Below are 26,935 nucleotides of genomic sequence, written 5' to 3'. Positions count from 1 at the left end.
AGCATAAGTGTTGGTCCGCTTGACTTTACCCAGGTTGCGAGTGTGGAACGCCTGAGGTGAGATGCTCAACTCCTTCTTTTCACGGCAAATCATCTTGAAAGCCTGTGTGGTGTTAGATGTCACACATGGAAGGTGGATAGTCATGGACAGGCAAAAGAAATGAAAGGTTCTCTAACGTGTTATTTATAGTCTGCCAGTGGCTGACAGGAAGAGGCGGACAAAGAGAAGCAGGAAAGGCTGAAGTGGGAGTCGTCGACTCCGCCTGTGGTGCTGCTGCTGTTGGCCGGACGCTTCTAGCAGAGCGACTGGACGATTATGGTGGATGCCACAGTGAGACACAATGCTGGAATGTCACGTTTGGACTCGTTGGTGCTGGCGTGGCTTCACGCTGGTGTTGCTGCTGCAGGTACCACGTTTCCATCTTCATTGTCACTTTCATTGTTTGGACACTCTGTTGATGTTTTTTGCATGTAACGCACGCTAACAATCAACTGTCAGGGTCTGAGCCGCTCGGCTCCCGCGGACCAACCCTCAAGCCGGTGTAGCGTCTCCGTCTCCAAGGTGGCGTCCAGCTGGGATGGGCTGCAGCTCACGTTCAGCACACCCGGACGCGGCTGCTCCTTCGTCGTGACGTCGCTGGACGGCCGCGGCGATGGCGCAGACTGCCTGAGCGGCGGGTCGGAAGACATTGGCAAGCTGGCGGGGGGAGTCTTCACCTGCGGGTTGCATCATTTGGAACCAGGAAGTGCGTACCTGCTGCAGGTTCAGTCCGGCAGCGGCCAGGAAATGGCCAACGTCACCGCCCACACCAGTAAGTTCTGACATGGGTTCTGCAAACGCAAAAGATATTTCCAGAAGCCTCCTGTAGCCACACGTCTCCTGAGCTAATGGAGCTTCCCCTCGCCATCGCGCTCTGATTAGCAGCAGGAAGTGTGCAGGCGGCGATAGGGTCCAAGTTGGAGGGCGTCCAGAACAGAAGTTGTTGTGTTTCCATGCTGGGCCGAGCTTGCTGTTCATTTCCTGTCCTCCATTGTTCTTCTTGCGTGTGTGTGAAGACTTTTTGACACTGTTACACCCAAAGTAAACATTGTTATATAAATGTTCATGTTTTTTTCAAGTTGTTTGACCTTCAAAAACTTTCATCTTTGTGCTCATTGCAGCTGCCATGTCCTGCTGTGACCACTGGGGGCAGCAGATTACAATAATGAGTATTGCAGCTTGTTCATCGTGTGTTGTGTGTGTGTGTGTGTGTGTGTCTGTGTCAGCTCCTTCGGCACCAGTGGGCCTGGGGGTGACCTCCAGGGCCTGTGACAGCCTGGGACTTTCCTGGCAGGCAGGCCCGGGCAGGACGCAACGTTTCAGGCTGCTGCTGCGGGGACGTGCCGGTACGTGACATCCATGGCACGTTCTCCACTGCTAAAGAGTCATGTGACCTTATGCCCACACCCTCGCCCCCCACTAGCCCACCTGCTGATGAACGAGACATTGGAGAGCACAGCCACGCGGCACACGCTAGTCGGGCTGACTGCTGGGAGGCGCTACAACGTTACCGTGGCGACGGAGGCTGGCGGCCTGCAGAACAGCACGACCGTGGAAGCTCAGACAAGTAGGAGGGAGAGAAGGAAGGAAGGAAGACTGACAGCGTAATTCTCTAACGTTTTGTCTCTAGTCCCGTCTGCCATCGCCAACCTGACAGCTGCCAGCAACAGCACCTCCTTGTGGTTGTCATGGAAACAGCCCGAGGGCGACCTGGACGCGCTGGTCGTCTCCCTGCAGTCCAACGGCACGAGCACGCGTGAGATGAGTCTTCCCCCTGGCGCCACGGGGGTCAGCGTGAATCAGCTGATCCCTGGCTCGGCCTATCAGGTGACGGTGACCTCTCGGAGCGGCCACCTGCTTAACCATTCAGAGATCAGCGCACGCACATGTGAGACCGGGACACCCACTCCCTGTCTTCTTGCACGCTACTTCCTAACCCCATATGCGTGTGGCGTGCAGCCCCGGCGCCGGCTTCTCTCCTCGCCCTGACCCCGTCCTCCCTTGGCGGCCTCCTGCTGTCATGGTCGCCGCCTGCTGGTGGGTGGGACCGCTACAGGCTGTTTCTCTACGACGGCGCACAGCAATTAGCCAGCAGCGTCGTCCACAAGAACGCCGTCAACTTCACCTTCCCTGGGACGGGTCTACTTCCTGGAGGGAGGTACAGAGCGACACTGAGGGTGGAGAGTGCTGGCACGGCGGCCGAGAGCAGCTGTGACGGCTCCACAGGTGAGAGGAGTGTTAGCGTGGCATCTACCATGGCGGGAAAACTAACACCGTTCCAACGCAACAGCTCCGGCGCCGGCACTCCGCCTGCACATCCGACACGCAGATGAAACCTCCCTCAGTGCCATGTGGAGCCATGCTCCCTTGGGGTCACGTGACAGCTACTTGCTGACTCTTCGCCACGGTAACCGCACCCACTGAGCAACGTTCAATCACGTCTTTGCTGACAAGCGTGTTGCTCCGTAGGTGACGTCGAAGTTTATACCAGGGAGGTGGGGCCCAGCATGAGAGAGTGCACCTTCAACGTCCTCACCCCCGGGAGGCACTACACCATCACCGTGAAGACCAGGAGCGGGATGGCGAGCGCCTCCGTGTCTGTGGAGGGGCACACAGGTTGTTGAGTTTGTCTTCTTGTGATTGTGACGGCGCCCCCTGCTGACCAGGAGTGTGTTGCTTTCAGTTCCCATGGCGCTGAGCGCCATCACGCTACGCAGCGCTGGCGTGGACAGCCTGCAGGCATCATGGGAAAAACCACGTGGAGATGTGGACTCGTACAAAGTCGTGCTTCTGAAGGACGGGTGTGTTAGCTTAGTTTAGCTTAGCTTATCTTAGCAAACATGCTAGTGTTTCTCTGTGATGTTCCACAGTGTCGCGGTTCACAACCACAGCCTTCCAGCTGACTCCGCCTCCTTGCTGATGGCAGAGTTAGTGCCTGGCACTCTCTACCGGCTGCAGGCTGTCACTGTCAGTGGGGGTGTGGAGTCCACAGCCACCAGCCTGGAGGGAAGAACAGGTGAGGTCAGAAAGTCCTGAGGGGTTGCAGCAATGCTCCCCCTGCTGGCTGTTTTGATCCCCGTCGCCGTCCTTACTTCCAGCCCCAGCATCCGTCACCGAGGTAACCGTGGTCAACGGGGGCAGGCCGCACACGCTGCACGTGTCTTGGCGTCCCGCGGCGGGCGTGGTGGACAGTTACCTGGTCCGCCTTCAGGACGGGAGTCGCAACGTCCATACGCTGGCCGTGTCGCGCTCCTCGCCACCTGAGTGCTCCTTCGGCTCACTGGTGGCCGGGCGACTTTACACGGTCGTCATAGTGACGAGGAGCGGCATCCTGGAGAATGCCACCCAAGTCCAAGAACGCACACGTAGGCGCCGCGCAACTTCCTGTTCTGTTTCACGCCGCTGCTTGAGCTTGAAGCATTCTTGTTGTCTTTCAGAACCCGCCGCCGTGCAGAATCCCACCGCTGTGCACTCAGCAAGAGAGGACTTTCTCAAGGTGTGCTAGCTTGTACAACAAATAAACAATACAGGCCGTTAGCATTAGCATGGGCGCTGCTGTCACTTCCTGTGTCAGGTGTACTGGCGGCACGCGGCCGGAGACTTGGACCGCTATGTGGTTCTGATCTCGTACAACCACAGCGTCCTGCAGAACCAGAGTGTGGAGGCCGGCCACAGCGAGTGTGCCTTCTGGTCCCTCACGCCGGGCAGGCTCTACACAGTCACCGTGGAGACGTGGAGCGGCCGCCACGTCAGCAGCGTGTCGACAGACGGGCGCACGCGTGAGTCACACAAATCCTTGGCGTGTTCTTGACGTGTTCTCAGCATGTTCTGCACTTCTCTCAGTTCCAGCTGCTGTGGGCAACCTGTCACTAAGCAACATTGGATCATATGACTTGGCAGTCACCTGGAGCCCCGCCCCCGGAGATGTGGACCATTATGAGGTATGCAAGAGTCATGTTGGACATGTGTCATATGTGCTAGCCTAGCTCAGCTAGCATGGGATCTTGTCACATGTGCGCAGGTCACCTTACTCTTCAACGACACGCGTGTTTCTCCCGCGGTCACGTTGGGCAGCCACGTGGGAGGTCACCGTTTGTCCTCTTTGACCCCGGGGCGGCGCTACAAGATTGTGGTGTCGACGTTCAGCGGACCGAACCAGAGGGCCCAGTTCACGGAGGCTCGGACTGGTGGGAGCGTTTGCGGTCCACCTCTGCACTTTTGGTGACCTGACGTTCTGGTTTCCTGTCCAGTTCCCGCCGCTGTGACAAACCTGCACCTGGTTCCGCGCCGAGACCCAATGGACTCTGGCGGGGGGCTACTGGTCACGTGGACGCCGGCGGACGGAGACATGGACGTGTATGTCGCCTCGCTTTCTGCTCCTGTGAGTCACGCGTCCTCGACCCAGTCCAAGGTCAGGCTTTCTGGTTCCTTCTGTCACTTCCTGTCTCCAGGATGGACTTGTGATGGAAACCCGACTCGTGCCCAAACACGTGGCCTCTTTGGACTTCCTTGATCTGATCCCAGGCCAGGCCTACAATTTCACCATCCAATCACGTAGCGGGAAGCTAACCAATAGCAATACGGTGTCTGGCCGCACAGGTGAGCTTTAGAACCACAGGGTGTGTCCACGTCTCACACGGATGATCTTTGATGGTTCTGACTCGCCCACAGCCCCGGCCCGAGTTAGCGCTCTGCAGGCCGACAACGAGCACACGACCCACAGCCTCACCGTCACATGGGAGGGTCCGGTGGGCGTGTACGACAGCTTCGTGCTGCTGATGAGCGATGATACCGGCGTCATTTGGGCCAATCGAACGCTCCCGGCCGAGAGCCGCGGCGAGCCCCTGGCGGGTCTGACGGCAGGGAAGTGGTACCGTGTCAGGCTGGTGACGCTGAGCGGTGGCGTGGAGTCATCAGAGGTCACGGCGGAGGCTCAAACACGTGAGTGACGCTCGAACTCAGCGCGCTTCCTTGGACTCAACCCGCTTCAAATGTTTCGCTGCAGGGCCCGCTGCCGTCACCAACCTGACCACCGCCGCCAACACGTCTTCGCTGACCTTCTCGTGGCGCCCCTCCGACGGCCATGTGGACATCTACGACCTGTCTCTCTTCGCCGTGGACGAGCAGATGTCCAATCACAAACAGGAAGACGCAGGGAGCAGGAGGGAGCATCATCAGGTGGGTGGAGCCTAATCAGCCTCACCACATTATGGAGGCAATTTGTGGTTGAAAGGGCGTGGCTAAAAGGAATGTGGTTTCGGTGCAGGTGCCGGGTACGCTGGTGGGCGTGGACAAGGTCCACCCAGGTGTGGATGTGCGCGTGTTCACGGGCCTGCGGGCAGGAGGACTTTACCGCCTGCGGGTGATCAGCTGGAGTCGGGACCTGAGCAGCGAGTCGTCCGTGCTCGCCAGGACGGGTCAGTGGAGACGTCGTCGTCCATTTTGATTTTGTCTCGTTTTGTCTTGAATTATTCCCCCTACCCCCTGCAGTGCCTTCTCCTGTCACACGGCTGCGGCTAGAAAGTTCCGGCCAGACGGACAAACTGACGGCGAGCTGGCAGCACGGGCAGGGGAGGCGGGCCAGCTACCAGGTGAGTCGAGTTGTTGGCTGGGCGGCAAGTCCCACACTTCCTGTCGATACGAGTGTCCACATTGATTTCAGGTGACCTTGTATGACCTTTCCGGAGTCACCGTGGGAGCTCAGCTGCTGGGGGCGGAGCACAGGAGTCACATGTTCACAGGGCTGACCCCCGGGAGGCGGTACTGCGGCGAGGTCATTACACGTAGTGGCGAGCTGAGCAACGGGGCGACGACGTTTGGACGCACAAGTAAGGCAAGGAAGAAGGAAGAATTTCCTCCAGACGACCCACTTTCACCCTTTCCTTCCAGCACCGGAACCACCCACTCACCTGTCCGTCAAGCAAGGCCCAGCCAATGACACGCTGGAGCTATTGTGGGCCGGCCCCGACTCTGGAGACTACGACAGCTTTGCCGTGGCGTGGACGCCCCCCGACCGCCTGTCAATCACCAGGAAGGAGGCAACGAGCCGCCTCGTGGGCGGGACGTTTCCAGGCCGACGGTACAACTTCACAGTGGCGACGGTCAGCGGGGGTGGGGGGATGGGTGGGCCGAGCGTCAGGAGCCAACCAATCCAAAGAGGTGTTACTACAAGTGGGTGGAGCCTCATCATCTGTATGATTTTATTTCTTTTGAGAATACTTTTGGATATTTTTACATGTCACCATGCCGCCCCCACCTCCCCCCAGGTCCGGCCCCCCTCAGGTCGGTCCACTGCGTCCCCGTGTCGTCGTCGTCTGTGTCGTGCTCCTGGTCTCCTCCTCTGTCCGACTTGGACTCGTACGAGGTGGTGTGTCGTCGCCATGACGACGGGCACCCAATGGCCACGCTGCGGCTGACAGGGGGGGTCACCACGGTAACGCTGGACCACCTGGACGCCTTCCGGAGGTACTCGGTGGCGGTCCGAGTGTCGTCCTCAGGGCAGACGAGTCCGCCAGCGACGCAGACGGTCGCCACCATGATCGACCGTGAGTCGGCACATGCACGCTGCGCTTGATTGACAGGCTGTCCGACCAACGGCTTTGCTCACAGGTCCACCGGCCCCGCCCCCCAGCCTGACCGTGAGTGAGGGGACGTCGAAGGCGACGACATCCTCCATCTTGTTCCGCTTCAACTGCTCCTGGTTCAGCGACGTCAACGGCGCCGTGCGATATTTCGCCGTCATCGCCGCCGAGTCTGACGGTGCTAAGCTTTTATTTTGACGAATGTCCCTTTCGCTTCCTGTCACCTGAACGCTAATGCTGCTGTGACACAGCTGGTGACGTCCTGCTGCCGGAGCAGCGCCACCCTCTGCCCTCCTACCGCCACTACATCAACAACGCCTCCGTCCGCGCCTACCAGACCGCCTACTTCCTCAACCGATGCCCGCAGGATGCCAACGCCGGCCAGGTGACGCTCTGTGAGGGTAAAAGGAAAGGTCCTTTCACAATAAGAGCTAAGCAAGCTGATGGTGTCGCTCAGGTGGTGGAGGTCCACCTGGGGGCTGGAGGAGACCGTCTGGGCGGGGCCTGTGATCGTTACCGCGACGACTCCTTCTTGAGCGACGGCTACGGATATGGACACTTCTGTGACGGGCCGCTCAAGCCCAGAACGTCTTACAGGTAACCGGACAGGAAGTGCAACTTCTCCTCAGAGCACGCCATGGATAACACGCACGTGTGTGTGTGTGTGTGTGTAGGCTGAGCGTGCGGGCGTACACGCGACTGTTTGATGAGAACAACCAAGAGTTTCCTCAGCCGCTCTTCAGCGACACCTACCTGTCCGCACCCCTCAGGACACTCGCAGGTGTGACACACACGTGCACGTGCACGCGCACATACACACACACACCTGTTCCCTGACGTGCATGTGGCTCGCCTAAGAGCCACTAGGGGGCGTGGTGGAGGGTCTGAGTGCCAGCGTGTTCCTTCTTGGCGTGGCGGTGGCGGCGGTGTCGCTGCTGCTTTACAGACACAAACTTCATAAAGTGTACGTATGCCTTAGTCCTGGTTCTGGTTCTGGTTCTGGTCCTGACTTGGCTCCTTTTTATCAGGGCGGCGCAGGAGAGCCCGGTGATGAGGATGAGTATGTGGAAGGAGGTCCCTCATGCAGGGATGTACGTCGCCGTGAGGAGGTCAGTGTGTGTGTGTGCGTGTGCGTGCACGTGCAACATGTGACTAACGTGTGTGTCCCGTGGCAGCGCTCGTCGGGTCACCAGGTGAGTCCGATCGGAACTTTCTTCCAACTTCCTTCCTGACGCGTGTGTGCGTGCAGTCCCGTCAAGGCGTGTCACTTCGAGTCTCACGTGGTCAAACTTCGTGCCGACGCCAGCTTCCTGCTATCTGAGGAGTTTGAGGTAAGGGTGTGGGTGGAGTCGGCGGCCAGGGGGGCGTGGCTTGACGCTTTGCTCTCGCCAGGACCTGAAGGACGTGGGCCGGAACCAGACGATGGACGTGTCGCGTCTGCCCGAAAACCGCGCAAAGAACCGCTACAACAACATCCTGCCATGTGCGTTTACTTCCTGTGATTTCTCGCTGGCTAGCTCCGCCCACTGGGCGTGCTGACACGTGTCTTGTGTTCTTCCAGACGATTCCACCCGCGTGAAGCTGTCGTGTCTGGATGACGACCCGTGTTCCGACTACATCAACGCCAGCTACGTTCCCGTACGTGCCCACCCACTGGTGCCGGCGCTGCGGGCTGCGCCCCTTTCTCACTCTGTGTGACTCTGCCCGCTCAGGGTCACAACTTCCGGCGCGAGTACATCGCCACGCAGGGCCCGCTGCCCGGGACCAAGGACGAGTTCTGGAGGATGGTGTGGGAACATGGCGTCCACGCCGTCATCATGGTGACGCAGTGTGTGGAAAAGGGGCGGGTATGTCTTGTCTTTGCTTCCGTCATGTACGCCAACGCTTCCACGTGACTCCGCCTGTCGTGTGCAGGTCAAGTGTGAGCAGTACTGGCCCGCCCACAAGGAGGCGCTGTACTACGGGGAGCTGGTGGTCCAGATGACGTCTGAATCGGTTCTTCCCGAGTGGACTGTCCGCGAGTTCAGGATCACCTCGGTGACTGGTCACGCTCGCTCGGCGGCCGTCTCTGCGTCTTCACGCCTGTTAACGGTTGTGACTCTGCCCCCTCTCATGCAGGAGAGCGGCGGCGGTCTCGCCCGGCTGCTGCGTCACTTCCACTTCACCGTGTGGCCCGACCACGGCGTCCCGGACAGCACGCACTCGCTGGTCCAGTTCGTTATGACCGTCCGAGACTTCGTGGACCGCTCGGGCGGCGCAGGACCCAGCGTCGTGCACTGCAGGTTGGCGTTGTTCTTCTCGCCTCTGTTTGACACCCCAAACCCCCCCCCCCCCGTCCGCTCTCAGCACTGACGCCATGTTTGTGTTCAGTGCCGGCGTGGGACGCACCGGGACCTTCATCGCGTTGGATCGGGCCCTGCAGCAGCTGGACGCCAAAGGAAGCGTGGACCTGTACGGCTGCGTGTTCGACCTGCGCCTGCACCGCCAGCACATGGTCCAGACCGAGGTGAGAATCCCCCCAACCCCCTCCGGATGCCTCGTTATAGCTGAGCGTGTTTTCTTCCTGCGGCAGAATCAGTACGCTTTCCTGCACCAGTGTGTCCGTGATGTCCTCAGAGCCCGCAAGCATCGCAGCCAGCAGGAGGGCCCGCTTTACGAGAACTTCAACCCGGACTTGTGCCGCGGTAAGAAGCCCCCGCCGTGCCAGCATCCTGCCGTCGCCATGGCAACCATGTGACCACATCCTGCTCTTGTTTGCCTTCCAGAGCTGGTCCACACGGGGGCGCTGCTCGTGCACAAGCTAGCGGGATGAAGACGCCGCTTCTAGCTAGCAAGGAAAGAGACGTTTATTTTTCTATTTTATGAATTGATATCTCACTCCTATTTAAAAGTGCTACTTATGTACATACTGCCTGTTTACGCCCACCGGCTTGTCCATGCACACATGGCACTATTTTACTAAAGTACTTCACTTATCATCATGCCTGCAAGTGCACGTGTGTACAAGCCCCGCCCCCCTCTCCCCCCTCGCCCCCGCTCGCTTCCTGTGCGACTGAGAGAAGACGACGGATGAAGGCTTTTATTCAAAGGCGTGTGAGGCACTGCAAGCTGCTACCTGGGTCACATGGTGCAGAAAGAGGGCGGAGCCAACAGGAAGTCACCTGAGTTCAAACATGAATGCACTGAAGCGCTACAAGGACAGGTGATTAAAGGGTCATGTGACGCTATATCTTTGAGCGCTACGCCAGGAAGCCACCGCCACTTCCTGTCTGCTCCACCTGCATTTTAATGTTCTCGCTCGCGGCGGCGCACGTAGAACAGCGGCCTGGACAGCGACAGCAGCTCGAGGTCAGAGTTTGTGTCCGAGGGCTTGCGGGTCGTCGTCGCCACTGCCACCTCCCGGCACGGCCGGTAGGTGCACTTCCTGCTCTGGAGCTCCTCCGCGCGCATGGCGAGGGAGTGCGCACACACGGTCAGCAGCACGATGAGCGCGCCCAGCAGCAGCGCCGCCACGGGCCACAGCATGCAGTGCAGCAGTACGCTGGCGTCGTGCGAGCGCCGCCACAGCACGTCGTCAGGCCTGCAACGACAGCAAGAAGAGCTTCCTGCACGCCGGAGGAACGTGCACACTCACCTCCTGTGCTGGTTGAAGAAGCACGTGAAGCTCTGACCCGACACTTGCCGGCTGAAGTACTCCTCCCAGCGCAGCACGCTCTCGCGGTTCTTCTGGTTGTCGCGCTCACATGACGGCACGTACGAGCACTGTGGACCAATCACAGGGCACGCTCAGCACACCTGACTCCGCCCACCCACACACACTAATTTAACTTTTCCTTTTTTGGAAAAGTCTGGGAGTGTCCACAGGATGACGCCCCCTGGAGGCGGGTCTACGTCATGCAGTTTTATTATTTATTTTATTTTTTTACATTTAGAACACTGCGTGTGTGTGTGTGCACATAACAAATTTAGTGATTAAAAAGGAAATGACTTCAGTGATTAGGAGCAATTACTCCGTGGCCCCGCCCACCTGCAGACAAGTGTGTGTGCAAGGTGGTCTCAGAGTGGGCGTGGCTCAAACATTGCAAGATGCTTGACAGGACATCCCCTCATCACCATGGCGACCGAGCAGCACGGATGACGCACCGTCTCCCTCCTCTATATTTACTCTGTTGCCGTAGCGACGCAGCAGCACAGCCAAGTCATGCCGCTGACATCTTGGACCTCTGTGACCTTTCTTGACCTTGAGTGTCACACTGGTTGCCTTGCGAGGAAAAGCGGGTGGTACCTTGGGGTTGAGGAGCAGCTGGTGCTCGTCAAAGTGCAGCAGCGCTAAGGTCGACGACTCAGAGTTGTTGACGAAGACCTGCAGGCATGGATACAGCGACGTCCCCTTGCAGGCTGCGCCGCACGTGAACACGCACGCGAACGTTTCCTCCGCACGCAACACCGACACCACCTAGAGGGGGGGGCAGGAAGTGCACATGACAGTGGAAATGCCAGCTGAGGTTGGCCAAACACCCAGGGAGCGATCAGGAAGATGGTCATGTGGAGCAAATATGTTGCATGAAGGTAAAGAGGACGATCATGTTGGGTGAAGAAGACCATGTTGCATGAAGGTAAAGAAGATGATGTTGCACCAAGAGCAAGAAGAAGAAAGTAATGTCGCATGAAAGTGAAGATCATGTGGAGCGAAGAATATCATGTTGCATGCGGTTAAAGAATAATGTGTTGCATGAAGGTCAAGAACATCACGTGGAGTGAAGATCATGTTTCATGAAGGTAAAGAATAAGATGTTGCATGAAAGTCAAGAAGAACATCACGTGGCGTGAAGATGATCATGTTGCATGAAGGTAAAAAAGAGGATCATGTCGGGTGAAGAAGACTGTGCTCCATGAAGGTAAAGAAGATGATCTCACGGTGCAGTTGGCGCTCTTGCTGTGCAGGCTGTGCAGAGCGGGGCTGAGCCAACAGAATCCCAGGATGAAGAGACTCAACACACCGCACGCCATCAGGAACAATCCCAGCCGGATGCTGCGGTCCTCCGCCTCCGAGTACTCGAACAACAGGCGCGTCTTTGCCATGGCCGCTACAAGCACTCCTCCGTCAGTATGGAGAGGAGAAGGACGAGGAGGAGGAAGAGGAGCGACAAGCACGGCTGCTCTCTGAGTCCAACTGTTTTCTCTTTATTCCTCCCACCCCCACACCCCCAGCCTGCCTCTCTCAACTACACACACACGCACACACACACATATTGGAGCTTTCATTTCCATGGACCTTCTCCATGTTCCACTGGAGGTAATCCTCTCAGTGGGCGGGGCCAGCATTGATTGCTGGAGGTGTCACGTGACTGTCATGTGACAGCTGTGAGATGGTGAATGGCGTGCGTGCGCCAGATGGCACATCAAATCACGTGACTTCAATCAACACCGAGCAGAGGATGTTTATGTTATGACGACACCTTCGACGTCCGCATGTGCAGCAAAGCAGCGACATGGCGCCACCGTGTGGACAAAGCACAGACCGCACATGATGATGAAGGAGGCGAGTCACGACTCGTGGCTTTCATTAACAGAATATTTATTTGTTGCTATGAAAACACTAGCTGCCATATTGAGTCCAGGTCACAAGGCTCTGTGGGCGTGTCCCAGGCGTGGCTGCTGCCAGCTGTCGCTATGGTAACCAGCGTGGGTCCCTGGAGACTGTCTCTGTGGCGGTTTCCCTGGAAACCTGCTGAGCGTCGGCGCCCCCTGGAGCCGGCTAAAGGAATGTCGGGACGTTTGGGAAGAAGCTTTGAGCGCCCGTCCGTTGTTGCCGGGTAGACGTAAACATGACAGAGTGAGGCTTCCTGTCGGCTGACAACATCCTTTGTCCCCTTTCATGAGCAAAGTGACCTGACCATCGGAACAGGAAATGGAAGTTGACAAAGAGGAGGAGTCTGTCTGGTGGACCAGTGGCAGGCAGGCAGACAGCTGGGCCACAGCCAATCAGAAGGCCTGCTGGGCGGGGTTGTAGTTGAAGGTGGAGGGAACGTGAGGTCGCTCTTCTAGTTTGTCGTATTCTAGGTGAAACTCCTGAGAGCAGGAAAGAATGTTAGCATTCCGCAGTCATGTGCGTGCGTGCGTGTGCACGTGGTCACCTTGGCGACCTTCCTCCAGTTGAGGCAGTCGAAAAAGTAGTAGGTCCCTCTCTCGTAGGCGTTGGTCTTCAGCGTGGGCTCCATCCCGGGTGCCCTGGTGATCCACACGCGCTCCTCCTTGTGGTAGCGCCAGTCCCGGTTGAAGCTGCGGACAAAGACAGGAAGTCAGTACGCCGCCCGGTGGTGCCGGGCCGGGAGTGGGCAGGGCTCTTACAGCTCCACGGCCGCCAGCAGCTGCAGGAGGTCGCCGCCGTTCATGTAATAGAGGTAAAAGAGGAGATCCTCGCCGTATCGGGACAGCTTGATGGCGGCCAGCTGTGGAGCACAAACACGCTTGTAGAACGCTCGCACATGCACGCGCACGTGAGGGCCTACCTTGTCCCGGATGTGGATGTTGGTCAAATACTCTGACGGCACGTGGAAGTCTGTGAGGGGGCGGAGACAAAAGGACAAGTCAGAGGCGAGCGCGGTGCCGTCGGATCGCTCGACTCACCGATGTCCTGTGGCCGACACGGCGCCGATGCCCAGGGAGACGCAAACTTGGGATAAAGATTCCTGACGGGAGAGAAGAAGAGCGACCATGAGTGACCTTTCACCTGCAGGGGTCGGCGTGGAGACGTGGGGCTCGTACTCGGGGGAGTTGAGGTTGAGGCCCAGGGTGGTGAGGTCGGAACCAAGCGCCAGGTGCACCATTCCCGGGTCCGTCTCCGCAGCCCGGATGAACGTCAGCAGGCCAATCATTCCAAACTGGTCCGTTACCATGCCGACCGGGATGTTGGTCACGCGCCCTGTACACACACACATAATGAGGAAAGGGGCGGCGTGGCCTGCGTGCACACGTGCGTGCCTCACCGTCAGGAAGCACCTGGATTCCTTTCTTCTGCTGGTTGTTGTTGCTCGGCGCCACAGAACTTTTGTCCCCCGGGAACTTGGGACCGTCTGAGGTGGAGGCGGGCTTACCTGATGAGCTGAGACTCTGATGGGTAGAAAGAACAGTCAGATGACAGGAAGTGACATATGGACAGAGAGCGCACCACGCACCGCTTTCCCGTCCTCGCCGGCGCCGCTCGTGTCCTTCGTTTGGTAGTTGGGCCCGGGGAGCGCTGGGAAGTCTTCGTTGTGGATGGAGAAGTCCTGTGACTGCTCGTTGGACGGCTTCGTTACCATGCCAACTACAGGGGGCGGAGCACACAGTCAAGAGGCGTCTCGCGCTCGCTCGCGAGCTAGCAGAGCTCTCTCACCGTACGGCGCCCGCCCCGCCAGCGGGTTGAGCAGCGGCGTAGGATTGGAGCCCCCGTCCCGTCGACTGCGGTCCGCTAGGGCCGGGAAGTCGGACAGGTCCAGCCCGGTGACGTTCTCGCTGCCATCTGCACGTACGGGGAAGGTCAGGGGATGGTACTGGGGGAGGGGAGGGGCGGGGCCGAGGTGGGGCGATCTTACCTGTGCCGTTGAAGATGTTGCTGGCCAGAGAGTTGTTCATGTTGAAGCCAGGATTCCTGCTCACGCCGAAACCTGACATGCTAACACACACACACACACACTTCTGCTTGGGCTGGTCCGGGTGAAGGTGAAAGGTTAAAGGTGAGAGGTTCTACCTGTTGATGGTGAATGCTTGTCGCGACTGCTGCTGCTTGGGCATCCCGATGATGCTGGGCGACGACCTGCTGGGACTCCCCATGCTTCCGCTCCTAACCCCGGCCCCGCCTCCTCGCTCTCCTCCCATCCCGATTGGCTGCCCCGCGGGCCCGCCCACCTGCTGGTTGTGGTTGAGGACGCTGCGGCTGCTCATGGGAAGAATCCCCCTGCGGCGACACGGGGATGAGCGGGCTACACACGGGCGGCTAAGGGTCGTCGGCGGGCGTACCTGCTGGGCGAGGGGGGCGTGTGCATGCTGCCGCTGTTGGCGGCACTGGCATGACCCGACAGCTGGCCGGCCGACTGATTGAGGCCGCTTCGACTCAACGGCGGCGCCACGCTGCTGTTGATGCTGCGCATGGGGAAGCCCAACGCACCTGCAGAGATGGACAGGAAGTGAGGCGAAAGCGGGGGCATGCTGCGGTCCACGCACGCCGCGGCAGCGACTTACTCTGAGGACCATACAAACTCGCCCCCAGCTGAGACAGCTGACCCGGAGACGATGCCGAGGAAGAGGGCAACATCTGAAAAGGAAAGACGTCGTCAGAGCGCTCATCCCGACAACCAATCACGCGCCTCCAAACACACGTCTTACGTCTTTGTCGGTGCGGTGGGGGGGGAACATGGACTGCTGGCTGTAGTAGAGGCTGGACTCATCCGTGTAGTCGCCCTCTACCCCCCCCTCCATGAACTTCTTCCGGTTAGCACCAAACATGCCCGTGTGTCACCTGTCACAAACCAATGACGTCACAGTGCTGGCCCGAGCGCTCACCTGACACACTTACTGGTCAGGTGAGGAGGTGGGCGTGGCCAGGCTGAAAATGTCCGCTCCACACACACAAAGCTGTTTCAGCGGGGAGCACAGCTGGCAGGTGTCAACATGTCTGTGCTAGCATGCTAACCGAGCCGATGTCGCGCTTTAAGGTGAGCCAAACTTCACGTCTAATCATACGTGTTCGTTTCTTTTATACGTTTGTTCGTGTTACACTAAATAATTTCACGAAAGACATGCTGGTTTTGCACTGACGTGCGATACTGCGCAAGCTGGCGCTAGCATTGGTGCTGGGCTACGCTTCTTATTGTGCTACATGACAGCGTAGTAATGTTCGGGTAGTAGTTTAGTGTGCGATGATGAGCTAGTGAGTAAACTGACTTTAGGAAGCAGCTTATTACCAAAGAGCATGCAGGAGTGCTAGTTAGCATGGTGGCTAATACAGCTATCAGCAACGACTGGCTTTACTAAACAGCCTCCGAAGCTAGCAAAGACAACTGTTAAACGGGCCGATTAAGTCCAAACAGGTTCCTGGTTCAGTACCGAGGACTGAAGTGTTTTAGTTCCGTTTTGGGCCCATTGTGTCTGCTAGCTGCTCGAACAACAACAACAACAACAAAAAGCAACGGAGGCTACTGGCGGGAGAAACGTCCTCGTTATGCCCGCATTCGGACACAGTTCGCCGGCTTAGACACCCACGAGCTGCCGGCGATTTATTCACTGACACGTGCAGCTGACACATATAAACACACGCGTTGAAGAATTGATGCTTTTTAAAAAACACCTTACCGCATCTATCTTTCTGCACCTCTACAATCCAAGATGGCCGACATGTCTTTGCCAGACAGAGAGCATCATGGGAAGTCTTTCCAGCGCCTCCATTCTGTTCTATTCTACTTTGTTCTGCAGGTACTTTATTCCACTCTAGTCTGTGATACGTTATTCTTTTCTATTTGACCTTATTCCCCGCCGTTCCACGTGTGATGCATGTGCCGTGTAATAGAGAGTAGAATGTGACTAGATTGCATGAAAAGAGTGAAACGGCTCCATCCAGCGGCCGTGAGAGGAATGAACGCAGACAGGAATTGCATGAAGTTTATTCCATCATTTTTCTGCATAAATAACATTTGAAAGAACAAACACGACACACACTTTTGGCTTTTGCAGACGTTTGGCAGTGTTTAGTGGGGGTGGGGAGGTTCTTAAAGGGACAGGCGCGGTCCAAACATGCGTGAAGAACATGCTCACAAGTCCCGGTCGGCGTGGAGCTAACCCTAGCTAGCACGAGGACACGGGAGATGGATATGGCTTAAGGGGGGGGGGGCTCCCCAGGTAGAAAAATAGAAGTGAGGAAGATGATTTCTTTGACATGTTGTCTTTCTTCACAGCGACCCCTCCCCCACCTAGAAGGAACCGCTTCTTTGCTGCAAGGCACACAGGTTTGGGGATGGGGGGCGGGGGGTGTCAGGAGGGACGTGCAGCAGGTGAAGGGTCAGAGGTCATCCACTCTGCGGGGAAACAGACACACGTAAGTCATGTGACCCATAAAAAGCATCTTGTTTTGACTGCAGATGTGCATGTGTGCGCCTCCCCCCTCCCCCTCCATCTTCCTCGAAGTTAATCCTGCGTGTTGTGGCAGATGGCGCGGCCGCATGCGCCTGCCGCCGCCCGTCTGGTTATGAATGATTGCACGCTGTCAGGCATTAAGTTGGATGATAATCCAGCAGCATATGCGGCTTCCCTCCTTCGCACCTGACATGCCGCACGCCGCTCTTGCGCCAGCGCACGCCGCTCCGGCTCATGTCGGGGGCAAGGGGGGTCGTGCACTCGGACCCCTGCGTCGAGAGCCCACTGTGTCAGCGACACGTTTGCCTCAAAGATGCTGGCCTCCGTGGTTGCCAACGCACAACACGCGCTAGCCATGACGGCGCCGGAAGCGACATCTTTCCCAAAGTCGTGCACGAGGGTCGGCCCGTGACCTTTCACGTGAATTCCCCCCCCCCCCGTGCCTGTGGCGTGCGCACGCTCAAAGGAGGCCAAGAAAGGAAGCAGAGGAGTAGAAACGGAGCGGACAAAGAGACGCGCGCGTTTCCACATGAGCGCACGCCACCATCATTTACGCATCGGCGCCATCACCGTGTGTCACAGGGTGCCGCCGCGTGTGTGCATGTGTGTGTGCGCTCCGGCCGTGTGGCTTGAAGGAGCATCATGCCAACAATTCAAAGCTTCACCGAGCTAGCTGCCGGCGAAACAATTAGCTTACGTAAGCACTGGCGTCACCGTGACCCCAGCTAACATGACTGCTCATGCTAACGACACGCCGTGACGTGCACACATGCATCGTGCACGAGGCCCGCTGTCCACCTTGGCAAACGAATAACCTTTGACCTGCCAGGTGTCGCCAAGTGTCATGTCTGTCAAGTTCAGTTGCTGCGGAGGACTGCCAGTGCGCGCGTGCGCGTGTTATGTAACTTCCTCTTTGTGTCTTTTCTCCCACTTCCAGCGCTTCCCGGCCTGTGGACTTGCAGGAAGTAACTCGCGCTAATCTCTCGCTTTGAGGTTCTGCCGCTGGACACTTTAAGAACGCGTGTGTGCACGTGATCGGCGCTCATGCACTTATCAAACACCATAGTGTGTGTGTTTCTATGAATGGCGTGCACGCTGTGAGATTATGGAAGTAAAGTGAGGATTAAAGTGGTGGCAGTTTTAGTGTGAGCATCCAAACGAGACGTCCATCACTGGGTCGGCTTTGACCAGATCTTTCCCCCTCTTTTAATCTGCTGCCATGACACATGACACCACCCTCCAAGGACATGCTAGCACGCCACGCCACGCTGCTTTCCCTCAACGCTTTTCTCAAACGCGGGCCTGCTCCCTGTACCTTAGCGTGTGCCAAACATGGCGCTCAACATGTGTCTTTAGCCTGTTCTATAGGTTAGCGCGTCTTAGCATGTTCAGTAGGTTAGCATGTGTGTGTGTATACATGTAGGTAAAGACGTGTTAGCGTGTGGTGTCACTTAGTGTGTGTGTAACGCATGCAGTCAAACATCTGAGTGTATTCTATATGTTGGCATGTGGCGTACGTGCAGGCGAACGTGCGAGTTAGCGTGTTATACGGGTGACTGATAGAAGTGTAGGTGAACACACGTCTTAGCGTGTGTGTAGGGGTCATGGAACTCGTGACTTGGCGTGTTCTATAGGTAACTTTGTGGTATAAGCGTGTCTTTAGCATGTCTCATAGGTTAGCGCATTCGGTAGGTTAACATGCGGCGTACATGTGGGCAAACACAGGTGCTCTCGAGGTCAGTGTGTGGTATGGGCTCAAGTGAACACGTGACGTGTTGTGTTCTGTAGGTTAGCATGAATACGTGGGGGGGTGAACATGTGTTCTATAAGTTTGCGTGTGTGTGTGTGTATGTGCTGTAGCATGTTGTATAGGTTAGCGCGTGTGCCTACATAGGTGATTAGCATCCATCTGTGGTGCGTTGAGTAAAAAAAAAAACAACAAAGGAGTGCATCATCTGTCTCCTTCCGATCGCCATGGAAACGAGCAATTACGGCGTGAAGTGACATGAAAGTAATGAAGGAGGCGGGCTGAGGTGCGCGTCCTGTTCTGGTCCACTGGGTCCAGATGTACGTGAATGTACGCTTTGAAAGCACTTACGCAACGGGCCTGCAGGACTCGGCCCAGTTAGGAAGTGGACCCCCCCACCCGCCATCAAAGCACCCAGAAGGAAAGTCGCTCGTGACGCCATCGCGCGTGCCACTGACCTGCTCGCAGTCACGTGTCCGTGCGGCGGTCGTCTGAGTTTGGAGGGAAACAAAGATTTTAGGAGGGAACCTGAGAGAGGAGAGAGGCGCCGTGCACGCGGGCAGGTCGGAGAGCTCCGGCGGAGATATGTACAGGTGACAGGTGTCCTGCAGGGGGCGCTCTGACCCTACAGGTCTGTTTCCCGCGTGTCGAGGCAGAAGGCGTACAGAGAACTCTTCAGGTCCAAAGTGCTGTTGGCCTTCACGTTGCTCTTCTCCGGCCCCCCCGCGGAGTCCTTGTGCTCCGACTCGTCTCGTTTGAGTTCGGGGGAGGCTGGCTCATCCTTGAGGGAGGACTGGTCCTGGTCGGTCTCGCGGTGGTAGAAGTAGTTGAAGTTGGACACGATGACCGGCACTGGCAGCGCGATGGTCAGCACGCCGGCGATGGCGCACAGCGAGCCCACGATCTTGCCGCCCACCGTCACGGGCCTCATGTCGCCGTAGCCCACCGTCGTCATGGTAACCACGGCCCACCAGAAGGCGTCCGGGATGCTGGAGAAGTGCGACTCGGGCTCGTCGGCCTCGGCGAAGTAGACGGCGCTGGAGAAGAGGATGACCCCTATGAAGAGGAAGAAGATGAGCAGGCCCAGCTCGCGCATGCTGGCCTTGAGGGTCTGGCCCAGGATCTGCAGACCCTTGGAGTGGCGGGACAGCTTGAAGATGCGGAAGACGCGCACCAGGCGGATGACGCGCAGGATGGCCAGCGACATGGCCTGCTGGCCGTTCTGGTGCTCCTGGCCCTGCTCGGCCAGCTCGGTTCCCAGCGTGATGAAGTAGGGCATGATGGACATGATGTCGATGATGTTCATGATGGTCTTGGAGAACTCGGACTTGCTGGGGCACGCAAAGAAGCGCACGAAGAGTTCAAAGGTGAACCAGATGACGCAGGTGGTCTCGATGATGAAGAAAGGGTCGCTGAAGGTGAGCGAGGGCCGAACCGCCGTGCCGTTGTCCGGCCGGCTCATCGCCGGAAGCTCCCGCTCGTCGCGGAACTCCGGCAGCGTCTCCAGGCAGAAGGTGATGATGGAGATGGTGATGACGATCACGGACACGATGGCGATGCCGCGCGCCGGGCTGGAACTTTCCGGGTACTCGAAGATGAGCCACACCTGCTTCTGGAACTCGTTCTGGGGCAGCGGCTTCTCCTCCTCCTTGATGAAGCCCTCGTCCTCTCGGAACCGCTCCATGGCCTCCTCGCCCAGCTGGTAGAAGCGGATCTCATCGGCAAACACATCGATGGACACGTTGACGGGCCGACGGATCTTGCCGCCGGACTGGTAGAAGTAGAGGATGCCGTCGAAACTGGGCCGGTTCCGGTCGAAGAAGTACTCGTTGCGCAGGGGGTCAAAGTACTTGATTCTCTTGGCCGGGTCCCCCAGCAGAGTGTCTGGGAACTGGTTCAGGGTGCCCAGCTGGGTCTCGTACCTCAGGCCGGCGATGTTGATGAGCACGCGCTCGTTGCTGTCCGAGTCCAGGTCCAAGTCCAGCAGCTCGTCGTCGAACAGATGTGGACTGTGGTCCGCGCGCAACAGCGCGTCCATGGCGTTCTCGCTGCAGCTCAGCGTGCTGTTCATGTCGTTGATCCTCCACGCTCCCTGAGGAGGAGGAGGAGGAGGAGGAGGAGGATGACGACGATGATGATGATGATGATGAGGAGGAGGAGGAGGACTCCCCCTGCTGCCGCTGTGTGTGTTTAGTTCTTTGCTGAAGTCCTCCACCAGTCCGGACTGGACCAGGTCCAGCTGCTCTCCATTGTTGGCGCCTCCGTTCTCAAAGCTGACCAAGGCGACCTCCATCTCAGCGACGTCTCACTCTCTCATGTCTCATCTTGTCTCATCATCATCACCGCGTCTCAGTGCTCCCGCGCCGCCATCCTGCGCTCGAGAAGAAGAAGCGGGAGAAGCTTGTGTCCCGAGTGAAGTGAGACTGTGAGAACATGAGGGGAACAATCCTCCCGCCCCCGCCCCCGCCGCTCCGCCCCCTCGCACCATCCCCCCACCCTTTTGTTGTGTGCGTGTGCGTGTTGGTGATTCTCACACTCAACACGTTCATCTTCCCTTCCTCCTCATCATCATCATCTCACACTTTGTGTCAATCAATATTGGCCCCGCCCACCACCCATCATCATATTTACACTCCACCATTTAAAAAAAAAAAAAAATCTTTTTATTTCATTTTTTTAAACATTCATTTTTAACATTTTAATTTTTTTCCAACACAATAAAGTGTCCGTTTTTTAAAATTGTACATGTGCCATTTATTCCTTTTCTATTTGATTACTTATTATATATTTTAAAAAATGAAAAAATAATTTAGAAATATTCTCATTGAACAACAAGATGATTTATATTTTCATTTTTCAAAGCTTTTTTCCTGCACAATATGGTGTCATTTAAAAAATACAAATCCTACAGACTGATGTAGTTGAACAATTTATTTCTATATGTATGACTTGCAATCATATATATATATATATATATATATAGATATATATAGATATATATATATATAAAAGCAGTTGATGTGCGCATGAGTCGTCTTTGTGCCGCTTGGTGGGTCTCGCGCGCACGCACACACACACACACACACACGCACACACACACACACGCACACACACACACGCACACACTGACCCATTTCAAAGGTTAGTTTCTTGGCCCCGCGGTGGGATTAAGAAAACAAAGCACGAGTGCTGCATACATTTGATCCTTTTCCTTCTTTAACGCAGCGTGACGACGGCGTGGATTAAGTACGGGCGCGCTGCAAACAACAACAACAACAACAAGATGATCAGCTGACACAAAGGATGCCACCATGAAACGGACTTCCTTCAAATGTGCAGCGTCCTGCTTTGCACGTGCACACGCTCCTCGAGGGACAGCGTGTCACAAGCGCGCTTTAATGCAGGCCGACAGGCGGTGAGTTCAGGTCCAGTCAGAAATCACAGCTTCATACACGACGTGATGTCATCAGCCAAGTTTCTCAAGCAATGCTGCCATGTTTGGACAGGAGGGAGGGGGCGAGGGCGAAGCCTGTTTTTATTTTGATTTTATTTTTTCCTGTTTGTTGTCGACGCACACGCGTGCACTCGTGCGTGTGCGTGGGAGCCGTTGTCACCGCCAGCAGCGAGGATGGAGGCGGTTACCATGGCGACAGGTAACCACTAACAACTGCCAAACAGTCAGGTGTGCGTGTGTGTGGAAGATGACCACAACAATGCTTTCACCTCCTGCTAAATGCATCTTACACGTGCACATGTGCAGGCTCTTAAAGCGACGTGCGTGCCAACGACGGCGTTTCAAGGCCTCAATGCTTCGCTCAAGGCCCCCCCCCCCCCGCCCAAATCTCCATGGTGCTGCCATGCCTTGTGGGCGGATGTGCGGGCGGCTGAGTCACGTGACCCCAAGAAACGACAGCGCTTCCAGACGGCGAGTGTTGCGAGGAGCCCGGGAGCATTTAGCGTTAGCTTAGCGCCTTGTGCGTGTGTGCCGGATGAGCGCCGGAGTGGAAAATGCGAGCGCGGGAGGCCACGGCCAATCGGCAGCTCCTCACGAGACTCCCGCCCCCACCCTGTTTCCCGCTTCCAGAGCCCGCGCACGAAGGCCCTCAGGAAGACTTCAGCAAACAGGAAGACGACACTCACGACCTCTGACCTTCCTCATCTTCACTGCGCAGTCTGTCCCATGACGGCGATAACACATGTGCCACAGTTGCCACGGCAACACACACACTCCTGTTGCCAGTCAAGCAGGCCGCCCACAGCTGGTCACGTGACTGGCGGTGGTGGGTCCACGAGCCAGCAGGTGGTGCTGTAGTTCCACATTCGTGTCGTCATACGACCTTCATCACGAGGCCTGGTGGAATCGGACCGGGAGCATGTGGGGTCAGAGGTCGCAGAGGTTGAGCTTCTGATCCTGCGTGTCGTCTTCCAGGCCAGCATGACGTGAATATTTTATACGCACGCAACGCAACACCACCTTCTCATGTGTAGCCTAGCCTAGCCTAGCACGGTCATAACATTACTTCCTGTTCTGTGTGACATGACTGACACCTAGTGGCCGGTGCAAGTACTGCACGTTGTCCTTCAACGCGTCTTCTGAATGTTTATGCTCGAAAATGTTTCAAAAATATGATAAAATAAATGCTATTTTTACAATAAATTGTATTTATATATTTTTGATATTAAATGTTTTCAATATATCAATATTTTTGGGCGAAGAATAGGTGGTATTCGAGCATGAAAGGGCACGACTTACAAATGAATGTTTTTGAGAAGCAGTGATACGTGAAGTCCCGTGGTCATGGGTCCACGCAGTGGATGCTGCAACCAGAGCCCGTCAGTGGCCGCCATCTTGACACAGTCCTTCCGCCGTCACATGATGCTAATAATTGCTCGCCGGAGCGGCGTGGCGGTCTTGAAGGGCGACTCGCATGCGACGATGCCTAAAAATAGTGTGGGGCGGCATAAGGGGTTACATAAGGAGCCTTTATGAATGGGGGGGGGGGGGGGGGGGCGCAGCTGCCGGCCGCAAAGCCATCCTCGCTGGAGCGTACGGTGGGGGGTGGGGGAGGGAGGGGAGCTGACATTTTGTAGGCATCCTCTCTCAGGTTTAGAGGTCACGCTCAAACTCCAGTGACCTGGTGGCTGACGGCGTGTCATGTGACCTTCACGTGCAGCAAGCGTGTGTGCGTGTGTGTCAGTGAGACAGTCGCCTTGGCAACACAGGAATCTTCCCGCTGCTGCTTTCGGATCAGTCCGTGGACTCTCTCACTGTGGCGCCAAAAGTGAGTCTGCAATGCGTCGTAGCCCACCACCTAGCCCCTCCCTCCTCCACGCGACAATATGCTTCCGATGAGAGCGCACGGACCCGCGCTCCGCTGCCGGATCTTCTGACGGTTCTGATCCACAACGACCGCCGAGCTGAGGAGGAAGAGGAGGATGGCGCTGCGGGCTCCGTGCGCGTGACGGCCAGCATGTTTGTCAGTCGCCAGTTGGCGGGAGTTGGCCCGGTCGTGCGCGGGTCCGGTGAGCTTGTGCGAGCGGGAAAACGACACCGTGACGGCGTGGAGCACGAATGAATATTTGATTTCCCGCGTGCACGTTTGAGTGGCGGCAAAGGACGCACCGAGATGTCTGCCTCCTGCAGGTGATGAAGATGAAGATGATGATGATGGAGGCTCACTAAGAGCCCGCCACTCCGACCTCGCACTTGCTGTCCTCCGTCCCACCCCCACCCCACAAGCATGACGGTGGTATCCACGGACCATGTGGACGAGAGCGCCACCCTGCCGGGTCACCCGCAGGACAACGAGTGCGACGCGCACGAGTGCTGCGAGCGTGTGGTCATCAACGTGTCGGGTCTCCGCTTCGAAACGCAACTGAAGACGTTGGCGCACTTCCCGGACACGCTCCTGGGGAACCCCAAGAAGAGGATGCGATACTTCGACCCGCTGCGGAACGAGTACTTCTTCAACCGCAACCGGCCCAGCTTCGACGCCATCCTGTACTACTACCAGTCCGGAGGCCGGCTGAGGCGACCCGTCAACGTCCCGCTGGACATGTTCTCCGAGGAGATCAAGTTCTACGAACTGGGGGCAGACGCCATGGAGAAGTTCCGGGAGGACGAGGGCTTCATCCGTGAGGAGGAGCGCCCCCTGCCGGACAAGGAATTCCAGCGGCAGGTCTGGCTCCTCTTTGAGCACCCGGAGAGCTCGGGTCCGGCCCGGGGCATCGCCATCGTGTCCGTGATGGTCATCCTCATCTCCATCGTCATCTTCTGCCTGGAGACGCTTCCCGAGCTCAAGGAGGACGCGGGCGAACGGCGGCGGGCGGCGGGAAACGAAACCGGCGCCCACAGGAGCGACGTGCTGACGGACCCGTTCTTCATGGTGGAGACGCTGTGCATCATCTGGTTCTCCTTCGAGCTCCTCGTGCGCTTCTTCGCCTGTCCCAGCAAGATGGCCTTCTTCCGGAACATGATGAACTCCATCGACGTGGTGGCCATCATCCCGTACTTCATCACGCTCGGAACCGAGCTGGCCGACAACCCGGACGACAAGGAGGGCAAAGGCGGAGGCGGGGGTGAGCAGGCCACGTCGCTGGCCATCCTGCGCGTCATCCGCCTGGTGCGCGTCTTCCGTATCTTCAAGCTGTCCCGCCACTCCAAGGGTCTGCAGATCCTGGGCCAGACCCTCAAGGCCAGCATGCGTGAGCTGGGCCTGCTCATCTTCTTCCTCTTCATAGGGGTCATCCTCTTCTCCAGCGCCGTCTACTTCGCCGAGGCCGAGGAGCCCGAGTCGCACTTCTCCAGCATCCCGGACGCCTTCTGGTGGGCCGTGGTCTCCATGACGACAGTGGGCTACGGCGACATGTACCCGGTGACCATCGGTGGCAAGATCGTGGGCTCGCTGTGCGCCATCGCCGGCGTGCTGACCATCGCGCTGCCGGTGCCGGTCATCGTGTCCAACTTCAACTACTTCTACCACCGCGAGACAGACGGCGAGGAGCAGGCCCAGCTGCTCCACGTCAGCCAGCACAACCTGCCGCCGGATGACGCCTCCTCGCTGCTCAGCAACAGCATCGACAACCTGCATGAGGCCAACCTGCGCGGCGCCAACTGCACGCCGCCCAGCCGCAACTGCATGGACGGCACCAAGCTGCTGACGGACGTGTGACGTGCTGTTGTCACGGCAACGGCAGCTAGCCTCGTTAGCATGTTGAGAAAACGTTCTATTTTTGGACTTCCTGGAATAAAGGACAACCGTGCTGGAATTCTGTCCCAGTTTGGCTTTGGGTCCTGGGAACTCCTTGTTGACCCCCCCCCAATCAGCATGCTGCCTCGTCTTCATTGCTTCCTGCGTGCACGTGTGTCGGGTCGCCATGAGGGTGGAGTTTAGTGCCTTCCACCCCCCAAGTGCCTTCACGATGATGATGACCTCCACATCCTCACATGACCTTTTGCATGACAGACATTTGGCACGTTGACAAGGTGGCGTTGATGTTGTGCTTGTGTCTGCTGTGTTCCCATGGCGATGTTGTAGTCTGACACCCCAGAATAAGTCCTAACTTGACTGTAACGCCGCGTGTTTAATGTTCACGGCTCATAGCCACACTTTGAATAAACTCCCTTCTTTTCTACTGTGTGGTCGTGTGTGTGCGAGCGGGACAAAGTTTGAGACGAGGCAGTCCAAAATAGTTGCAGCACGCCGAGCAGCTCACTCAGAGGTCGCCGCGACCTCCCTGACCGGCAGGAGACGTTAGCGGCGCACAAGGGGATAGCTAGCAAGTTGCTCTCGCGTCAGCTGGTCATGTGACACCACCTTTGGATCAATTATTTACGTGGCCGGCTGCTGGAACCCTCGGACCTTCAACAATCACTGCTCTTCTCTTAAGAGATAGCATTAGCCACATGCTAGGGGACGACGACAGCGCACGTGCAAATTACGGGTGAATCGTGGCGCAGTGAGGGGAAAGGGGGCGTGTCCCAATGCGAACCAAGAAAAAAATCAAAATGAGATGTCTCACTCTGTCACATGAAAAGTAGCAAGGGGATGTGTGCATGACTCGGGAATCACAAAGGTCACATGACCAACTGTGTTTAAAATGTGAAAACAAGTGAAATTATTCCAGTAGAAGATGCCGAACATGTCCATTGTAGTGCACCAGGGGGCAGTAGAACCCAGCAGCTTACTAGCTATTAGACACTGCCATCGTGTGGACGCTACGTGCCACTGCACTTTCCGACGGCGAGCTTGGCGCTCCAGCCACGACAATGATAAAAAAAAAGCGTGAGAATAAAAGACAGCACAAAAGAGACGTTAGCCAGGGCTATCCAGCTTTAAAGACAGACAATATTTGACAGTATTATGGAGCAACTCATTTTACAGCCATCCCACCTCTGTTTTTGACATCCCTAGCTAACTGCTGTTATGTTTCATGCCGCCATGGATGCTAGCACGCG

The 26,935-nt window shown here is 57.0% G+C and overlaps 5 protein-coding genes across 12 annotated transcripts; 2 read left to right on the top strand and 3 right to left on the bottom strand.

Moving 5' to 3' along the window:
• The first annotated feature begins 55 nt into the window (after positions 1-55).
• Positions 56-23,451, top strand: ptprb (protein tyrosine phosphatase receptor type b). 7 transcript variants are annotated; one of them, XR_008566904.1, is made up of 43 exons: positions 70-406; positions 499-811; positions 1,266-1,385; positions 1,463-1,606; positions 1,670-1,927; positions 1,999-2,265; positions 2,330-2,446; positions 2,509-2,655; positions 2,723-2,840; positions 2,910-3,055; positions 3,138-3,404; positions 3,477-3,535; positions 3,614-3,818; positions 3,883-3,980; positions 4,061-4,226; positions 4,290-4,420; positions 4,491-4,638; positions 4,711-4,980; positions 5,045-5,217; positions 5,306-5,456; positions 5,530-5,630; positions 5,702-5,867; positions 5,929-6,210; positions 6,306-6,584; positions 6,649-6,798; positions 6,872-7,005; positions 7,078-7,217; positions 7,295-7,401; positions 7,479-7,584; positions 7,649-7,729; positions 7,796-7,813; positions 7,870-7,951; positions 8,013-8,103; positions 8,182-8,258; positions 8,333-8,467; positions 8,535-8,657; positions 8,739-8,902; positions 8,991-9,126; positions 9,193-9,304; positions 9,386-15,316; positions 15,987-16,073; positions 16,553-16,692; positions 21,703-23,451. XR_008566904.1 is itself a non-coding variant. In XM_054761409.1 (40 exons), exons 1-40 carry the CDS (start codon positions 341-343, stop codon positions 9,430-9,432), a joined length of 5,895 nt encoding a protein of 1,964 aa, XP_054617384.1. In that variant the 5' UTR covers positions 70-340; the 3' UTR covers positions 9,433-19,161. The 7 variants fall into 7 exon arrangements, 1 of the variants encoding a protein (XP_054617384.1); XR_008566905.1 differs by lacking the exon at positions 15,987-16,073; XR_008566903.1 differs by having other exon boundaries at positions 15,987-16,692.
• Positions 9,012-12,066, bottom strand: LOC129172172 (calcium-activated potassium channel subunit beta-4-like). The gene is made up of 4 exons (XM_054761658.1): positions 11,538-12,066; positions 10,906-11,076; positions 10,255-10,382; positions 9,012-10,200 (listed from the first exon to the last, which is right to left on the bottom strand). The coding sequence occupies exons 1-4, from the start codon at positions 11,700-11,702 to the stop codon at positions 9,906-9,908; spliced, it is 759 nt and encodes a 252-aa protein (XP_054617633.1). The 5' UTR covers positions 11,703-12,066; the 3' UTR covers positions 9,012-9,905.
• Positions 12,211-16,104, bottom strand: LOC129172097 (CCR4-NOT transcription complex subunit 2-like). Its single transcript, XM_054761501.1, has 15 exons — positions 15,954-16,104; positions 14,988-15,120; positions 14,844-14,916; positions 14,622-14,769; positions 14,353-14,559; positions 14,198-14,277; positions 13,999-14,124; positions 13,799-13,929; positions 13,610-13,733; positions 13,389-13,545; positions 13,251-13,312; positions 13,133-13,182; positions 12,972-13,072; positions 12,758-12,902; positions 12,211-12,692 (listed from the first exon to the last, which is right to left on the bottom strand). The coding sequence occupies exons 2-15, from the start codon at positions 15,105-15,107 to the stop codon at positions 12,606-12,608; spliced, it is 1,611 nt and encodes a 536-aa protein (XP_054617476.1). The 5' UTR covers positions 15,108-15,120; positions 15,954-16,104; the 3' UTR covers positions 12,211-12,605.
• On the bottom strand, positions 16,288-20,920 carry LOC129172092 (potassium voltage-gated channel subfamily A member 2). Of its 2 annotated transcripts, none has more exons than XR_008566910.1 (2): positions 19,006-20,920; positions 16,288-16,672 (listed from the first exon to the last, which is right to left on the bottom strand). XR_008566910.1 is itself a non-coding variant. In XM_054761488.1 (2 exons), exon 1 carries the CDS (start codon positions 20,768-20,770, stop codon positions 19,103-19,105), a length of 1,668 nt encoding a protein of 555 aa, XP_054617463.1. In that variant the 5' UTR covers positions 20,771-20,920; the 3' UTR covers positions 16,288-16,672; positions 19,069-19,102. The 2 variants fall into 2 exon arrangements, 1 of the variants encoding a protein (XP_054617463.1); XM_054761488.1 differs by having other exon boundaries at positions 19,069-20,920.
• Positions 23,452-23,549: 98 nt separating the features above from the next.
• kcna1b (potassium voltage-gated channel, shaker-related subfamily, member 1b) lies at positions 23,550-26,112 on the top strand. Its single transcript, XM_054761557.1, has one exon. It carries the CDS (start codon positions 24,219-24,221, stop codon positions 25,647-25,649), a length of 1,431 nt encoding a protein of 476 aa, XP_054617532.1. The 5' UTR covers positions 23,550-24,218; the 3' UTR covers positions 25,650-26,112.
• Positions 26,113-26,935: the final 823 nt, after the last annotated feature.

Source organism: Dunckerocampus dactyliophorus, chromosome 2 (assembly GCF_027744805.1).
Source record: "Dunckerocampus dactyliophorus isolate RoL2022-P2 chromosome 2, RoL_Ddac_1.1, whole genome shotgun sequence".
NCBI classification, from domain to species: Eukaryota; Metazoa; Chordata; class Actinopteri; order Syngnathiformes; family Syngnathidae; genus Dunckerocampus; species Dunckerocampus dactyliophorus.
This window is presented reverse-complemented; position numbering and strand designations above follow the sequence as displayed.

Excerpts from the sequence above, each read along its gene's own strand:
- ptprb (XM_054761409.1), top strand. The coding sequence starts at position 341 with ATGCTGGAATGTCACGTTTGGACTCGTTGGTGCTGGCGTGGCTTCACG. Across the intron at positions 2,656-2,722 it reads GTCTGTGGAGGGGCACACAG|TTCCCATGGCGCTGAGCGCC; the intron begins GTTGTTGAGTTT and ends TGTTGCTTTCAG. Across the intron at positions 6,211-6,305 it reads CCAAAGAGGTGTTACTACAA|GTCCGGCCCCCCTCAGGTCG; the intron begins GTGGGTGGAGCC and ends ACCTCCCCCCAG.
- LOC129172172 (XM_054761658.1), bottom strand. The coding sequence starts at position 11,702 with ATGGCAAAGACGCGCCTGTTGTTCGAGTACTCGGAGGCGGAGGACCGC. Across the intron at positions 11,077-11,537 it reads GCAAGAGCGCCAACTGCACC|GTGGTGTCGGTGTTGCGTGC; the intron begins GTGAGATCATCT and ends CCCCCCCTCTAG. Across the intron at positions 10,201-10,254 it reads TTCTTCAACCAGCACAGGAG|GCCTGACGACGTGCTGTGGC; the intron begins GTGAGTGTGCAC and ends CTGTCGTTGCAG.
- LOC129172097 (XM_054761501.1), bottom strand. The coding sequence starts at position 15,107 with ATGTTTGGTGCTAACCGGAAGAAGTTCATGGAGGGGGGGGTAGAGGGC. Across the intron at positions 13,313-13,388 it reads CTCAACCTCAACTCCCCCGA|GAATCTTTATCCCAAGTTTG; the intron begins GTACGAGCCCCA and ends CTCTCCCGTCAG. Across the intron at positions 12,693-12,757 it reads ACTGGAGGAAGGTCGCCAAG|GAGTTTCACCTAGAATACGA; the intron begins GTGACCACGTGC and ends TCCTGCTCTCAG.
- LOC129172092 (XM_054761488.1), bottom strand. The coding sequence starts at position 20,770 with ATGGAGGTCGCCTTGGTCAGCTTTGAGAACGGAGGCGCCAACAATGGA.
- kcna1b (XM_054761557.1), top strand. The coding sequence starts at position 24,219 with ATGACGGTGGTATCCACGGACCATGTGGACGAGAGCGCCACCCTGCCG.